We start from the raw sequence: 13,608 nt of genomic DNA on the forward strand, positions 1-13,608 counted from the left end.
CCTCAGGGTCCTGGAATCGAGTCCCCCATCGGGCTCCCTGCAGGGAGCCCGCTTCTCCCTCTGCCTGTGTCTCTGCTTCTTTCTCTAGGTCTCTTGTGGATAAATAAAATCTTAAAAAAATAAATAAAAATTAAAAAAAAAAATAAAAAGAGCAAGCCCCAAATCTGGGGCACCAGGAGTGAGGAAACACAGAATCAGCAGAGGAAACACAAAACTCCACGGAGAGGAATGTAGCCAAATAAATGCAGAAATGTCTGCTGTTATGCTTCACGTCTAAACCCCAGTGAGGTTCGTGAGCCTCAAAACCAAATGGCGATGCCGAGCCAATGGGAAGCTTCCGTTACAAGCAGCACACGGGCTGGCCACGTGCATCCCTGCCTCCGCCGACCCTCCCGGGACCTTACAGGGGGAGGCAGGTGCACCGGGCCCACTTCCACGATAAAGGGATGCACTTGGGCCGCTTTTAACATCCCAGTAACGACCCGATTCCCAAGCAGGTGGGGGCGGCCGGCCCTCACGTCCGCAATGGTCAAGCCGCTGCTCAGTGACACGTGTGACCTCTAACCTCTAGGTCCAAGCTAGGAAGTGCACAGTGACCTGGGCTTATGGGAGAAATGCCTCCGTGTGCCACCTGCCACCGCCAGGGCCCAGGCCAGCATGGGCGTGTTCCCAGGGGTACACGCAGGGTCCCCGCACCCCGGAGCCGGCAGGAAGGGACAACCTGCTGGATGCTCTGCACCGCGGAGTCGGTTTCGTCCCCCACGCCGGACAGCACGGGCTCCTTCTCCGAGTACTCGCTGAACGGGGCCTCCTCGGGCACCGGGGCTCCCGCCGCCTCTGCCTCTGGCTTCTGCTTCCTCTTGTGGGCCCTCCTGGCAGCTTTCACGTGCTTCCCCTCGGCCAGGTCCTCCTGCTCCAGGCTCAGCTCAGGCTGTGGGAACAGAAGTTTCGGCAACGTCTGGGTCACGGGGCTGTGTCCCCATGGTGGCCACAGCGGGGGGGGGGGGGGGGGGTGTGTGTCCCGGCAGGGTCCCCGGACACACCCCCAGGAAGCCAAGTGACCCCTGGCGTGTCTGCTCGCTTGTGCTTCCAGGGACTGGGGCATGTTCTTGTTGGTTTCACTTTCTTTTAAAAAGCGAAGGGAAGTTACACGTAAGTCGTGTTTTTTAAATCACGGCTCCAAGCGCTGTTTCAGATATAGAGGTGTGACCGTGGTTTTAGAGTGATCGATAGCGTGGCACGTTCCTGCGTACAATAAAACGCCATTTTTATGAAGGCGTTGGCTTAAAGTTTCTTTAAAAAACTAAGTTCATGTGATCAAATTATTTTAGTTACAACGGTCTCATGCCAAGCTCTTCGGAAGCCATCTGGGACAGTTAGTTTTACGTGTCAGCGTGGCTGGACTACGGTGCCCACGTGTCTGGTTGCCCAGCAAAGACGCTGCAGAGGTATTTTTTGGATGAGATTAACATATCAGTGGACTCCAAGCAGAGCAGATCACACCCATAATGTGGGTGGGCCTCATCCAATCAGTCGAGGGCCGTAAGAGGAAAGCCCGAGGTCCCTGAGGAAGGGGAATTCTGGTTCCCGACAGCCTTTGAACTCAAGCTGCAACATCAGCTCTCCCCTGGGCCTCCCGCCTCCCAGCCCCCACCGGAAGGTTTAGGATTACCAGCTGCCACCATCACGTAAACCAACTCCTAAAAATAAATCTAATTTTCTCTCTACGCAGACACACGCACAACCCTACCGACTGTGTTTCTCTAGAGAACTTGAATGTACCATCTGTTCTCCAAAATGAGATACGTCAGTATTCAGAAAACGGAGGTTCTAGAAATGTTTGTTACAGAGACTAGGAGATATCCCGAGAGGCCTTGGGAGAGAAAACCAACCGAAAAACCCGAGTGAGATGCCCACGGAACGCCAGGTAGAGTCGGGGGCCTGCCCAACGGCTCCGTGCAACACCTGAGCCGCCCCGCCCCAGCCCGTGGGCCTGCTCCGTGCCTACCTGGACGATGCCTATGGAGGAGGCATCGATGGTGGTGGTCTCCGGGAGGTGGTCCAGGTCATCGATCCTCACGGCCAGGACCTGCGGGCGAGTGCAGGTGGTAGGTCGGGGATGCTGCGCGGACACCGACTCCTGTCATTCCTCACGGGCACCCCCGTGTCCCCAGCCTGGCTCTCCCTTCCCTCATCCCATCGTCCAACCGTGTTTCACGTTTCCGTGATGCTCGTCCGCACAGGGGCGGGAGGGGGTGCTCCTGTCTGTGTCACCTCACACCCACTTCCGCCCAAGGGCGCAGACTCTGTTTTCTGCCTCTTTGCCCCTATGCTGCAGCGCTTTCAATACTAGGGTTTTCTGTGAATCTTCTGTTATTTCAAACCACGAGCAGAGCAGGATCAGATACAGAACAGTAAACCTATCCTACGAGGAATCACCAAAAATGACACGTTTCTACCTTAAATACTATTTTTCAACTCGACACAGACACAAGATCCTTCACTCGTCGATTCTGTGATGAGGGGAACCCACCCCCGCCTTCCCTCCAAGGGGCCGCACTGCAGACCCTCACACCGTCACTGGCCCCCCCGGGGCCGCCATCGATCCACCGTTCAGGGGTGTCCTGCCCCTGACTGTCATCCACGAGCCAGCTCACTAGCCACTGTGGTGACGTGCGGGATTAAATCGTATGTGGGGACAGCGCAGCATGAGTGCGGAGAGAACGCGGTCCCCGGGAAGGTGAGTTCTGAACAGGAACGGGCGCGGGGGGGGCTACGTAAGCTCGGGGAACCATCGAAGTCCATCTTAAGGGTTCTTCACCCAGACAGCCCTGCAAGCATCCCTCCCCAGCTACAGAAAATAGAAGTGGGAGATGGAGACTCCACACGGCAGAGGTGGTTACGCAAGACAGACCGCAGGGACTTGAGTTCAAAGACCAGGGCCGGCCCTTCTCTGGAAGGACGGCAACAGAGGTGCCCGTGCGTGGGTACGTGAACGCAAACACCGACGGCGGCTCTGAGGACCAGGGGGACTCGCGTCGGCACTGCCCATAGACCTGCATGGGGATGCTCGCAGAGGACTCGGAGGGAAAGCAGCGGGTGCCACTGATGTGATCTCGACCACTGTCACCGACACCTCACCTCCACCTCCTTCGTCACTGTGACAACCACAACCACCACCATCACCACCTCCATCACCACCCCTCCCCTCCTCCACCTCCACCTCCTCCGTCACCACCACCACCACCATTACCACCACTACCTCCTCTACCACCACCACCATCACCACCACCTCCACCGTCATCATCACCTCCATCACTACCACCACCACCACCACCACAAACACAACCTCCACCATCACCACCTCCACTATCATCACCACCACTACTACCACCTCCTCCACCACCACCATCATCACCACCTCCATCACCACCACCTCCTCCACCACCACCATCACCACCTCCATCACCACCACCTCCTCCACCACCACCATCATCACCACCACCATTACCACCACCTCCTCTACCACCACCACCACCACCACCTCCTCCTCCACCACCACCACCACCTCCACCACCACTACCTCCTCCACCACCACCATCACTACCACCACCTCCTCCTCCTCTACCACCATTACCATCACTACCTCCATCATCACCACCACCTCCTCCACCACCATCACATTCATACAACCAGGCCTCAGTGGCAGCACGAGCAACCGCAGCAGAGCCCACCCAAGTATCCTTCCCACCCCTCCGTTTGCCACCTTCTCTGCTGTCCAGGGTCACCTCCATGACATCTAATATGTTCCTTGTAACTACTGTTATCTCTCGTCTACCTCCTATTCCCCCCACACCCCACCCTGGACTGTGAAGTCCAGGAGGGTGAGACGCTGACCTGGCTGACTCCCCAGGGCTCACCACCAGCAGGAGCTTAGCCTGTGTGTGTCTGAACGACACAGGATGAAACAAGGGTGAAACGATCCAAAGGAACGGCCCCAGGAGAAGAGACTGAAGCCTCGAGAAACAGGAGCCGAGAGCTAAAGAGCCCCCCGCCGCGCTCCCTCTACCCCTTGTCCGAGAGCCTCCCCCTTCCAGCACGCTCGCTCTGCCCCGCGTGGGATTCGGCGAGACTGCGTGCTTTCTGGGTTTTAACCTTGTACGTCTCCTGTCCACGCGAAAGCTCCGTCCTTGGAGGCTTCCCACGGAAGCGCTGTTGGCCTTCGTAGCTGCTGCCGACAGTAGCACCGCTCACCTGCTCCCAGGCTGCCCCCCGCTACCCGCTGCACCTGCACAAGTCCTGAGCGGGGTGCTTCTTCCCAGGCAGATCCACGACATTTTCCTTTGCGACCTCTTGCACTGATTTTACACTTACAAAGTCTTCCCCCAAAGTGAGCTGAGAGCTACCAACCCGCATTTTCTCCTACTTTTGTTTCTCACTTTGCCTCTCTGTAAGGCATGAGAATTATTTAACGCCCCAGACCCTCTCCGGAACGTGCAGACAGGTGGGCCGGGTGGGCAGCGCTCTAAGGAGCCTCCGGCCCCAGCCCCCGGGAGGCCCGCGGCTCTGCACCCTGCCTCTGCCTCGGGAAGAGCGGAGGGAGGGGCCAGGGCTGCACTTGCCTTGCTGGGATTCCGGTGAGCACATAACCTATAACCTCAGCAGAGTATGCTTGAGGCCCTCTGTTCATTCGTGCACTCACTCGTGCATTCACGGGGCGCCTCCCAGGGGCAGGGGGAGTGTCAGGCACGCAGGCCTCTAGGAATTCTGGGCCTGCAGGGGGTGCTCCGGGAGCCAGGGCCGTGGGGGTGGGGGGGTGGGGGAGTAGAGGGATGGGGGGGTGGGAGGGGCCGCGCCCGCCCGCCCCAGGCTCACCTCCGGGTGCTTGCGCCGCATGTGTCTGCTCATGGAGGCCCGGGTGGACACCTTGGTCCCGCACAGCTGGCAGCTCTGGGCCTCCACCTTGTCGTGGGTGAGCTGCACGTGCTTCTGCAGCATGTACTCGGTGACGTACTTCTTGTCGCACACGGAGCACGTCCACTGCTTGCCCACTTCTCGCACATAAGGAGGGAGGGGAGACAAGCCCGGGTCACGAGCGGGGTCACCTCACGGCTCATGGGGCAGGCGGGGGACGTCGGTCAGGTCAGGAGGGGACAGGCAGTGAGGCTGAGACGAGCAAGACAGCAGCCCTCTCCCTCCCAGAGCGTGGAGTGAGACACTGCTCGGGCATTTGGAAATCGCGGAGTGGGTATTTGCAGGTCTGGGTGGGCTGATCTTTAAGGGGCCACCGTGGAGGGGGGCGCGCCTATACTCTGAAAAAGCCTGCGCCACCGGGTAGGTGGACAGAACAGCCGTCCCAGCCCTGCACACCTGGTGGGGGGTGGGCACCGGGGACCTCGGCGAGCACCACCTGCTGCCCCCTCACCTCCCCGCCCCGCACACCCCCCCACTGCGGCCCCCGCCGCCCTGCCTGCCAATCCCACCCCTGCCGCCGCCCCCACCCCCCGCCGCCCTGCTTACCTGTGTGGATGAGCTTGTGGGTCTCCATCGTGTTCCTCTCGCTGAAGGTCTTCCCGCACAGCTCACACATGAAATCTTTAATCCCTGCAGGAAGAGGGCGCTACTCTCAGCGGCTCCAGGGGGCTCTAACCTGACCCCCTGGCCCAGGGTCTCCGTGTGTGTGAGCGTGTGTGTGAGCAGAGTCTGCAGGGAAGGGGGCGGGCCAGCAGACCACAGACAGCAATCATTTGCTCTCACAACAACCGGGGAGTCAGTCGGTGGCTGAGTGAGCGCCTCCTGGGCGGTGGGGGCGGCGAGGCCACTGCGGGGCAGGGACGCTGAGCAACGGGCGGATCTTGCTGGACGCCCGGACAGTGAGCCACACGGGAACCTGGGTCCCGAGTGTGTGGGCAGCCGCGCGTGTGACGTGAGCTGGCAGGGAGGGGGCGGTCTCTGAGAGACGGGGCCGCTTCCCCAGCCCCCGAGAACCCTGCCCAGGTGACTCCCGGAACTACAGAAAGTGGGAAGCCACGAGGCAGCGCCCTCTGCCCGCCTGGCCTCCGGGGCCGCGCTCTCACCCGTGTGCCTCTTGTAGTGCTTGAGCATGTTGACCTTCTGCGCGAACTTGCGGTGGCACTCCTTGCACTCGTACTCCTTGATGCCCTTGTGCAACTTCATGTGGTGGCGCAGCGCATGCTTCGTCTTCATGCCTGCCCATGGAGGCGCGGGGTGAGCTGGCCTGCTGCACCCTGTGCCCGCACCCACAGGGGCAGGTGCCCCAGACCCCACGGTGCCCGCCTTCAGGACCCCCAGTGTCTGCACTTAGGACCCCTCACGGTGCCCGCACCCTTAGATACCCCCATGATGCCCGTCTTCAGGACCCCCAGTATCTGTACCTAGGACCCCTCACGGTGCCTGCACCCCTGATACCCCATGGTGCCTGCCTCCAGGACCCCCAGTGTCTACACTTAGGACCCCTCACAGTGCCCACAGCCCTAGATACCCCTATGATGCCCGCCTCCAGGACCCCCAGTATCTGCGCCTAGGATCCCTCATAGTGCCTGTATCCCCATTATCCCTAAAGTGCCCATTTCTCTGATCTGCAATAGTGTCTGCCCCCACCCTGGGCCAGGACAACCCCCTACAGTGCCCACACTCCCCATCCTATACCTGGACCCCTCACAGTGCCCACATGGATCCCCCCACTGCGGTCATGACCTGGACCCTTGGGTGGGCACCGGTCTTACTGGGTGTAGAACAAGAGAAGGGGGAGGTCAGGGTGGCGGTGAACCTCCTAGAGGATGCCCCTCCACCCAGTGGTGAGATGGGCCCTTAGCCCTGAGAGGCCCTCAGGGATTTACGGTCCCTGTCTGCACAGCTCTTGTTTTCAGGGGCCTGCCCAGACCTGAGGGTCACTGCTCGGACCTGCTGAGGGATGGGCCAGCCTGCCTGCGGGCTCCTGTGGATCTACGAGGGGTGGATGCGGAGCCCTGTGGGCATCGGACTCTGTCTGCGGTGGGGGGTCCTGGTATGGGGTGTGAATCCGTGGTGGGGGTCCTGGTACAGGGTGTGAGTCAGAGGTGGGGGGTCCTGGCACAGAGTGTGAGTCACGCGGGGGGGGGGGGTCCTGGTACAGGGTGCCCACTAGGTTGGCAGTGCTTCGTGGGAAGGGCCAGCGGGGCCACGGAGGCCGTGGACAAGGGGCTGTGCTAAGCAGGTGGGTGGTGGCTCACAAGCATGAGGCTGACTGTGTCCAAGCCTGCTGGCCACAACTGAGCCAGCCAGTGGCAAGTGACAGGTCACTGCTAATTGACCACCAGACAGAAAATGGCCTGGAGGAGCTACAGGGTGGGGCAGAGGCAGACCACTGCTAGTACTGCCCTGGGTAATGGCACTGAAAGGGTTGCCATGCCTGAGCAGAGCCCCCACTGGGTCACCTGGGAAACTCCCCATCCTGCTAATGCAGGGGTGAGCCTCAGCCAGCTCTGGCCACTATGAAACCCAGCCTGGCTGAACCCTAGCCTGCAGGAGCCCCAGGCCTAGCTGACCTGGGCCTGCAGGAACCCCAGGCCTGGCTGACCCGGGCCTGCAGGAACCCCAGGCCTGGCTGACCCCGGTCTGCAAGAACCCCAGGCCTGGCTGACCCGGGCCTGTATGAACCCCAGGCCTGGCTGATCCGGGCCTGTAGGAACCCCAGGCCTGGCTGACTCAGGCCTGCAGGAACCCCAGGCCTGGCTGACCCCGGTCTGCAGGAACCCCAGGCCTGGCTGACCCCAGTCTGCAAGAACCCCAGGCCTGGCTGACCCGGGCCTGCAGGAACCCCAGGCCTGGCTATGCTGTGAGAAGCCATGAGGACAGGCCGGCCTGGGCCAGCAGAGGCACCAGGAGTCTATGAAGTGATGGGTCCCTGAAAAGGCTTCCCAGGCTATAGGGTGGGAAGACACGGGTGGGCTAGTGCTGACTTCAGAACGGTGTTTTCCCCTTAAAAAAATATTTTTAACTTTTTGATTTAAAAAAAAAAAAAACCCAAGCTCAGTGAAAAAGCTACAGGCTACAAGAGTTTCGCCTGAGGAGGGCGCTCGCAGTCCTGCCCAGCCAGGTCATACGAACACCCAGGGACGCTGCTGAGCACGTGGGGTCATGCAGAACGGCCCCTCCACTGTGCGGTCACCTGTCTGTGCTGCCATTTGATGCTCGCCTCCACATCTGGCCCGGCCCGTGCAAACCGACCACCACGGGGCTCTGAGCAGCAAGTACACCCACAGTAGGTAGGGGTCCGTTACCAGACACCTGCCACGCCAGCGCCTGCCACGGGACCAGCTCTGCTGCAGGTGCCAGAGGCTGGGCTGTGAGCCGAGCCAGGCCCCCGCTCCCAGGGAGAGGGCCAAGCAAAGGCCACGTGCCACGTGGGAAAGGGAGGAGGAAAAGCAGGATGAAGCAGGGACAGAACAGAGAGGACGGAAGTGGCCCAGAAGCTGGTCCATCACATGGGATGAAAGGGGATCCCCTCAGGGGACGCATCAGAAAAGTGATCCGAAGAAGCGTGGAAGGGGCCCAGCGCTACTTGGGGGGGATCAGCATTTCTGGTGGAGGGAACAGCCAGCGCAAGGGCCCTGAGGCCAACGGAAACAGTCGCTCAGTGTTTCAAGCTGCTCTCCGCGTTACCTGTAAGCTGCCAGTACATCTTTGTGCCAAAATCAAACAAGATACATTTCTAAGTGCAGCTACCAGCGCCCAACAGCTCACCCCCACCCGACCCAAGTCACACTCCCACTCAGAGTCCGTGGGTGTGCCTGCGGCTGCCCTTTGCCAGCACCGGCTGCTCCCCCAGGCTGTGCCGGGCACAGTGGCACCCGGGACGAGAACCAATCCTTGTTCTGTCCCACGCCGGGCACTTCTCTCCCACTCGTGTCTAAAATCAACCAACTCTATGCCACAAAATAGCGCACGGTCACAGAAGGAAAGACATGACACAGGTCACCTCCCCATTCTGACCTCCCATCGCAGCCTACGTCAGTGACAATCCGTGCGTCTCCTTCCGTTTGAAAGAAGATGTGCAAACGGCTTTGACATAAACGTGACCGGGGCACCTGGGGCGGGCGGGGCTCAGCGGTCAAGCGTCTGCCTTCAGCTCAGGGCATGACCCCCCGGGGTCCTGGGATCGAGTCCCATGTCGGGCTCCCTGCATGGAGCCTGCTTCTCCCTCTGCCTGTGTCTCTGCCTCTCTCTCTCACTCTGGGTCTTTCATGAATAAATAAAGTCCTTACGAATAATAATAATCATGATAATAAAAATAAAATAAATAAATATGACCTCCACACAGTGGAAATTTTAAGCCTCTCTCTATTGGGGCTTGGATTCATTCTGCATCACATTCGCAACTTACTCTGGGGCCAGCTGCTATCTGTTTAAATGGACAGACTTCCCAAATCTGGAATGGGGCCGGCCCTCTTTACATCTTTTTTTTTTTTTATTTTTTTATTGAAGCAGTTTGCTTATTTTTATTTTAGAGTGTAATGGAGTAGAGACATTTATAAAACATTTTCTAGCTAAAACTTCTATTTGATTCCACTACATTATAACTACATCTTTATCTACGTTTCTACGTCTTATACCTACGTTTCTATACGTACATATATACACACACGCAGACGTCATACGTATACTCACGTAATTACCACGCATGCGGACTCTTCAGAGAGATAAACTATCTTCAATTTTATACCGTTGACAAATGTCATTAAACCTAAATAATTAGGAGACAGACTGTTCAATTTATAAGCTTCTTGCCGCTTCTACTTCACTATCTCCCTGGAAGGTGTTGTGCTGAATGAAATAGGTCAGTCGGAGAAGGACTGAGCATCATATGGTCTCACTCGTACGGGGAATATAAGAAAGAGTGAAAGGGATTATAAGGGAAAGGAGTGGGAAAAATCAGAGAGGGAGACGAACCATCAGAGATGCCTAGCCCTCTTTACATCTTTCTTTTTTAAATCTTTTTTAGATTTTTTTTTTCATAAGAGACAGAGAGAGAGAGAGAGAGACAGAGACACAGGCAGAGGGAGAAGCAGGCCCCATGCAGGGAGCCGGATGTGGGACTCGATCCCGGGGCCCCAGGATCACGCCCTGGGCTGAAGGCAGGCGCTAAACCACTGAGCCACCCAGGGATCCCCCCTCTTTACATCTTTCAATGCCTGGTGGCTCTCTTGACGCAGGCCACGCAGCTGCCTCCCCGAGGCCCGTCCCAAGCATTTCACGGCACGCCGAGGGATTCTGAACAAGGCATTTTCTGTGTATGCTGACTCCTCCCGCCGCTCACCGAAACTGCTGCGGGGCCGGGACTCACGCCACTCCTAACAGTCTCTCCCCTGAATAAATCCCAGGCAGGCCTAGGATTCTCAGGAAAAAATACAAAATAACGCTATGCCAGAAAGTTTGCTGCAAGATCGCCTGGGATGATAAAAGACTACACGCCAACAAGCCCCTAATATATTAAATAACAGGGTCTGGTTATAGGAGTCTGCAGGATGGAACCCTAGCAGGGTTCTGAGAGCTAAATTAAGGCAATTTCACTTATTCCGATGCGAAAAGTCTCTAAGACGAATTTCCAAGTAAATAAAAAGCAAGGTACGGAAGGAAAAAAAAAAAAAAAGCAAACAACACAAGCATTTGCTTGTACGCGGTAATGACTGTAATCGGAACCAATAATTTAGTGTGTGTGAAATAACGTGTTAGCCCAGGTTCCAACACCAGCATTTATGAAAGTATTCAGGATTTGTCGCAAAAAAAAAAAAAAAAAAAAGACCACGAACCTAAATATTAAACACACCTGTACTACATGACGAGGTACGTAACACTGTGAGATGCGGCTCGGCCCTGCGCGGCGCGTCCCTGGGGGACCCAGGCGTGGCTTCTCTCTGCCACCCCCCTCTGGGGGGGCAGGGGGATGGCCCCACAGGGTCGGCCTCGGACCCTCCCCATCTTTTTTCCTGCTCAACACCGTCCCTGCCAATAAGTGGGGAAGGGGGCTGGGAGAGCCAGGGCACCGTCACGCCAGCGCAGAAACCTCTAGAATGTTCCTACAAGACGGTGACAGTGGTTCCTTTGAAGAGCGTCACAGGTCTGAGGCGGGAGCAAGCGATGTTGCCTGTGCAGGGCGGTTGGCATGACCGCTGTTGGTGAGGTGCCTGCATTCCCTCTCCAACGAGGGAGTCCGCGCGCTGCCCCGGTGCACGGTTACTTTGGGGCCCAGACGGGAGACCATCTGTCCCCCCTGGGGAGACCTGCGGGCCACTCTCTCACACGTCGTCATCCTATTTCACGTGTGCTAACGGGGGATGGCCAGTGAGTGGCATGATGAGACGTTTGTGTTCTCTTTACTCTTTTCTGTTTAATTTTTTTTTTTAAACAAATAAAGCGAGAGGACGGCCTTAACAAAAATATCAAACTTTTGGGCAGCCCGGGTGGCTCAGTGGTTTAGCGCCGCCTTCGGCCCAGGGTATGATCCTGGGGTCCTGGGATCGAGTCCCACGTCGGGCTCCCTGCAGGGAGTCTGCTTCTCCCTCTGCCTGTGTCTCTGCCTCTCTCTCTATGTCTCTCATGAATAAATAAATAAAATCGTTAAAAAAAAAAAAAAGACTTTTAAAAGATCTGATGGGCCCCACGTCCGCATGGGGACAGTCCCTCAGTGGAGACAGCGCCGGCAGCCGCTGGCCACAGCCCGAGAAGCTCCGCGCTCGCTCCACCTCTTCTGCACGGTTTGGTTTTGTTTACACAGAAACGGGCTCAAAATTTATCCTGTACTGACTGGGATGACCTTTTCTCCTCTCGTTTTAGTCACAGAGATGGGATATGTTTTGTAAGATGTCTCTGATCATTCAACTAACTTCTCCTGATCGAAATGAAAGTCACAGTCGTCGCTGGCCACAATGAACCACTGTTCAAGACGTAGTTGGTTCCGGGCGGTGGGCGGGAAGCACCGCGGACCGTGCACAGATGCGCAGATCACACGGTCGTTCTTACAACTATTTGGTGCTGCAAACAATGCTTGGTGGCGCGGCTTCCCCCACATGAAAAGCGATTTATTTGTGCCTTGAACGCGTCATGTCCTCTGCCTTTTGGACCCAGCCTGTTCCCCTCTATCCCCTCGTTTCAGACACTCCCCTTGCACCCTGTCTGTGACACAAATGACTCGACTCTGCACCCCTGCCCCCCCCATCACCACGGGCAGGTGTTTCCAGGCTCCAACGCGCCGGCTGCACCCGCAGGTGACCACCCACACCTGCCCGGCTCCAGCCTGCGTACCTTTCCCGCACTCGGCACACAGGTACTCGCGGATGTTGTCGTGCACGCGCATGTGCTCCTTCAGCATGTCCTTCCGGGCAAAGGACTTCCCACACTGCTCACAGGCGTGGACTCTTCACACCTGAACAACAAGCACGTCAGAATTTTAACCGGCGGATCCACCTCCGTGACGGAGAAGCATGGCTGGAAGCACAGCACGACGCAGCCGGCGCTCCAGCAGCCTCTGCAGCAGCAAGGTCCCCAGGACCCGGGGCCACGGGGGCAGGGGCTCAAGCTGGGATGGAAGCGGTGGCAAGGACGGAGGGGGCGAGCGTGGGTGCTGGAGCGGGAAGCACGGGGGCCCCGGGGCTGGCCCGGCCCCGACGGTAGGCACTACCTGTGTGGATGAGTTTGTGCCGTTCCAAGTTCCCGATGCTGTTGAAGATGCGCCCGCAGACCTCGCACGGGTGAATGTACCTGCAGGCAGACGGCAGCCTCAGGACGGGCCCGGCCGCGGCGGAGTCCACCCTCCCTGGGCCCTTCCTCAGCAAAGGGGGGGGGGGCAAAAAAGAGGCTTCGTGGAGGCAAGAGGCACAGAGATTTTCACCTCCAAGAGGCCTGAAGGGCGCCCCTCAAAATCCACAGGCTGGCGTCCCGCCTCTCAGTACCTCAGACTCTGACCGTGGTTGGAAACGGGGTCCTTACAGAGGGATTAGGTGAACGGTCAGGTCACGGGGGTGGGTGGGGCAGTGTGACTGGTGTCCTTATAAGAAGCAGAAACCAGAACCTAGGTTCCAGCCCATAGCTGGAAGTCCACGTGAGGACACGGCAGGAGGCAGCCTCTACCAGCCAGGAGGGAGGCCCAGGGCACCTGCTCCCTCCAGAAGGAACCAGCCCTGCCGACCCCTCAGTCTAGGACCTCTGGCCTCCAGAACCGAGACGATACATCTCGTTGTCGGGCTGCCCTGTGGCCTGTGTTACAGCAGCCCGAGCTGGCCATGCCACCTCTACGCAGGACACCTCCCTCGCTTGCTCTTGTGCCCAGCACGGACGGCGGGCTACAGCCAGGTGCAGAGCTGGCCCCCATGCAACCTAACTACGGACGGAAAAAGGGGTCTCTGCTGGTTTTATAGGCAGGCCGAGAACCACACCGTTACTCTGTGATGCGGCCGACCTGTGCCGGGAGGCCAGGAGGGGAGGGAGGCAGGACCCCCGAAGTGCAGGATGAACAAGGCGAGCATGCTTCTCTCAGGACCCAGCCACGGGAGAGGAGAGGACTCGCCCGTCAGAGCCCCTGCCTCCCCGCAGGGGACGTGCACCCTGCTG

At 58.2% G+C, this 13,608-nt stretch overlaps 1 protein-coding gene across 1 annotated transcript in view; it reads right to left on the reverse strand.

The window, feature by feature from the left end:
- PRDM15 (PR/SET domain 15) overlaps positions 1-13,608 on the reverse strand; it is a 64,871-nt gene that overhangs the window by 3,857 nt on the left and 47,406 nt on the right. Inside the window, exons 17-23 of the mRNA XM_038581545.1 lie at positions 12,677-12,759; positions 12,304-12,414; positions 6,078-6,209; positions 5,521-5,604; positions 4,876-5,051; positions 2,009-2,089; positions 722-931 (exon numbers count right to left, since the gene is read on the reverse strand). Coding sequence (XP_038437473.1) covers positions 722-931; positions 2,009-2,089; positions 4,876-5,051; positions 5,521-5,604; positions 6,078-6,209; positions 12,304-12,414; positions 12,677-12,759 — 877 coding nt within the window. The remainder of the gene's footprint in view (positions 1-721; positions 932-2,008; positions 2,090-4,875; positions 5,052-5,520; positions 5,605-6,077; positions 6,210-12,303; positions 12,415-12,676; positions 12,760-13,608) is intronic.

The sequence above is a fragment of the Canis lupus genome, chromosome 31, assembly GCF_011100685.1.
Source record: "Canis lupus familiaris isolate Mischka breed German Shepherd chromosome 31, alternate assembly UU_Cfam_GSD_1.0, whole genome shotgun sequence".
Lineage (NCBI taxonomy): Eukaryota > Metazoa > Chordata > Mammalia > Carnivora > Canidae > Canis > Canis lupus.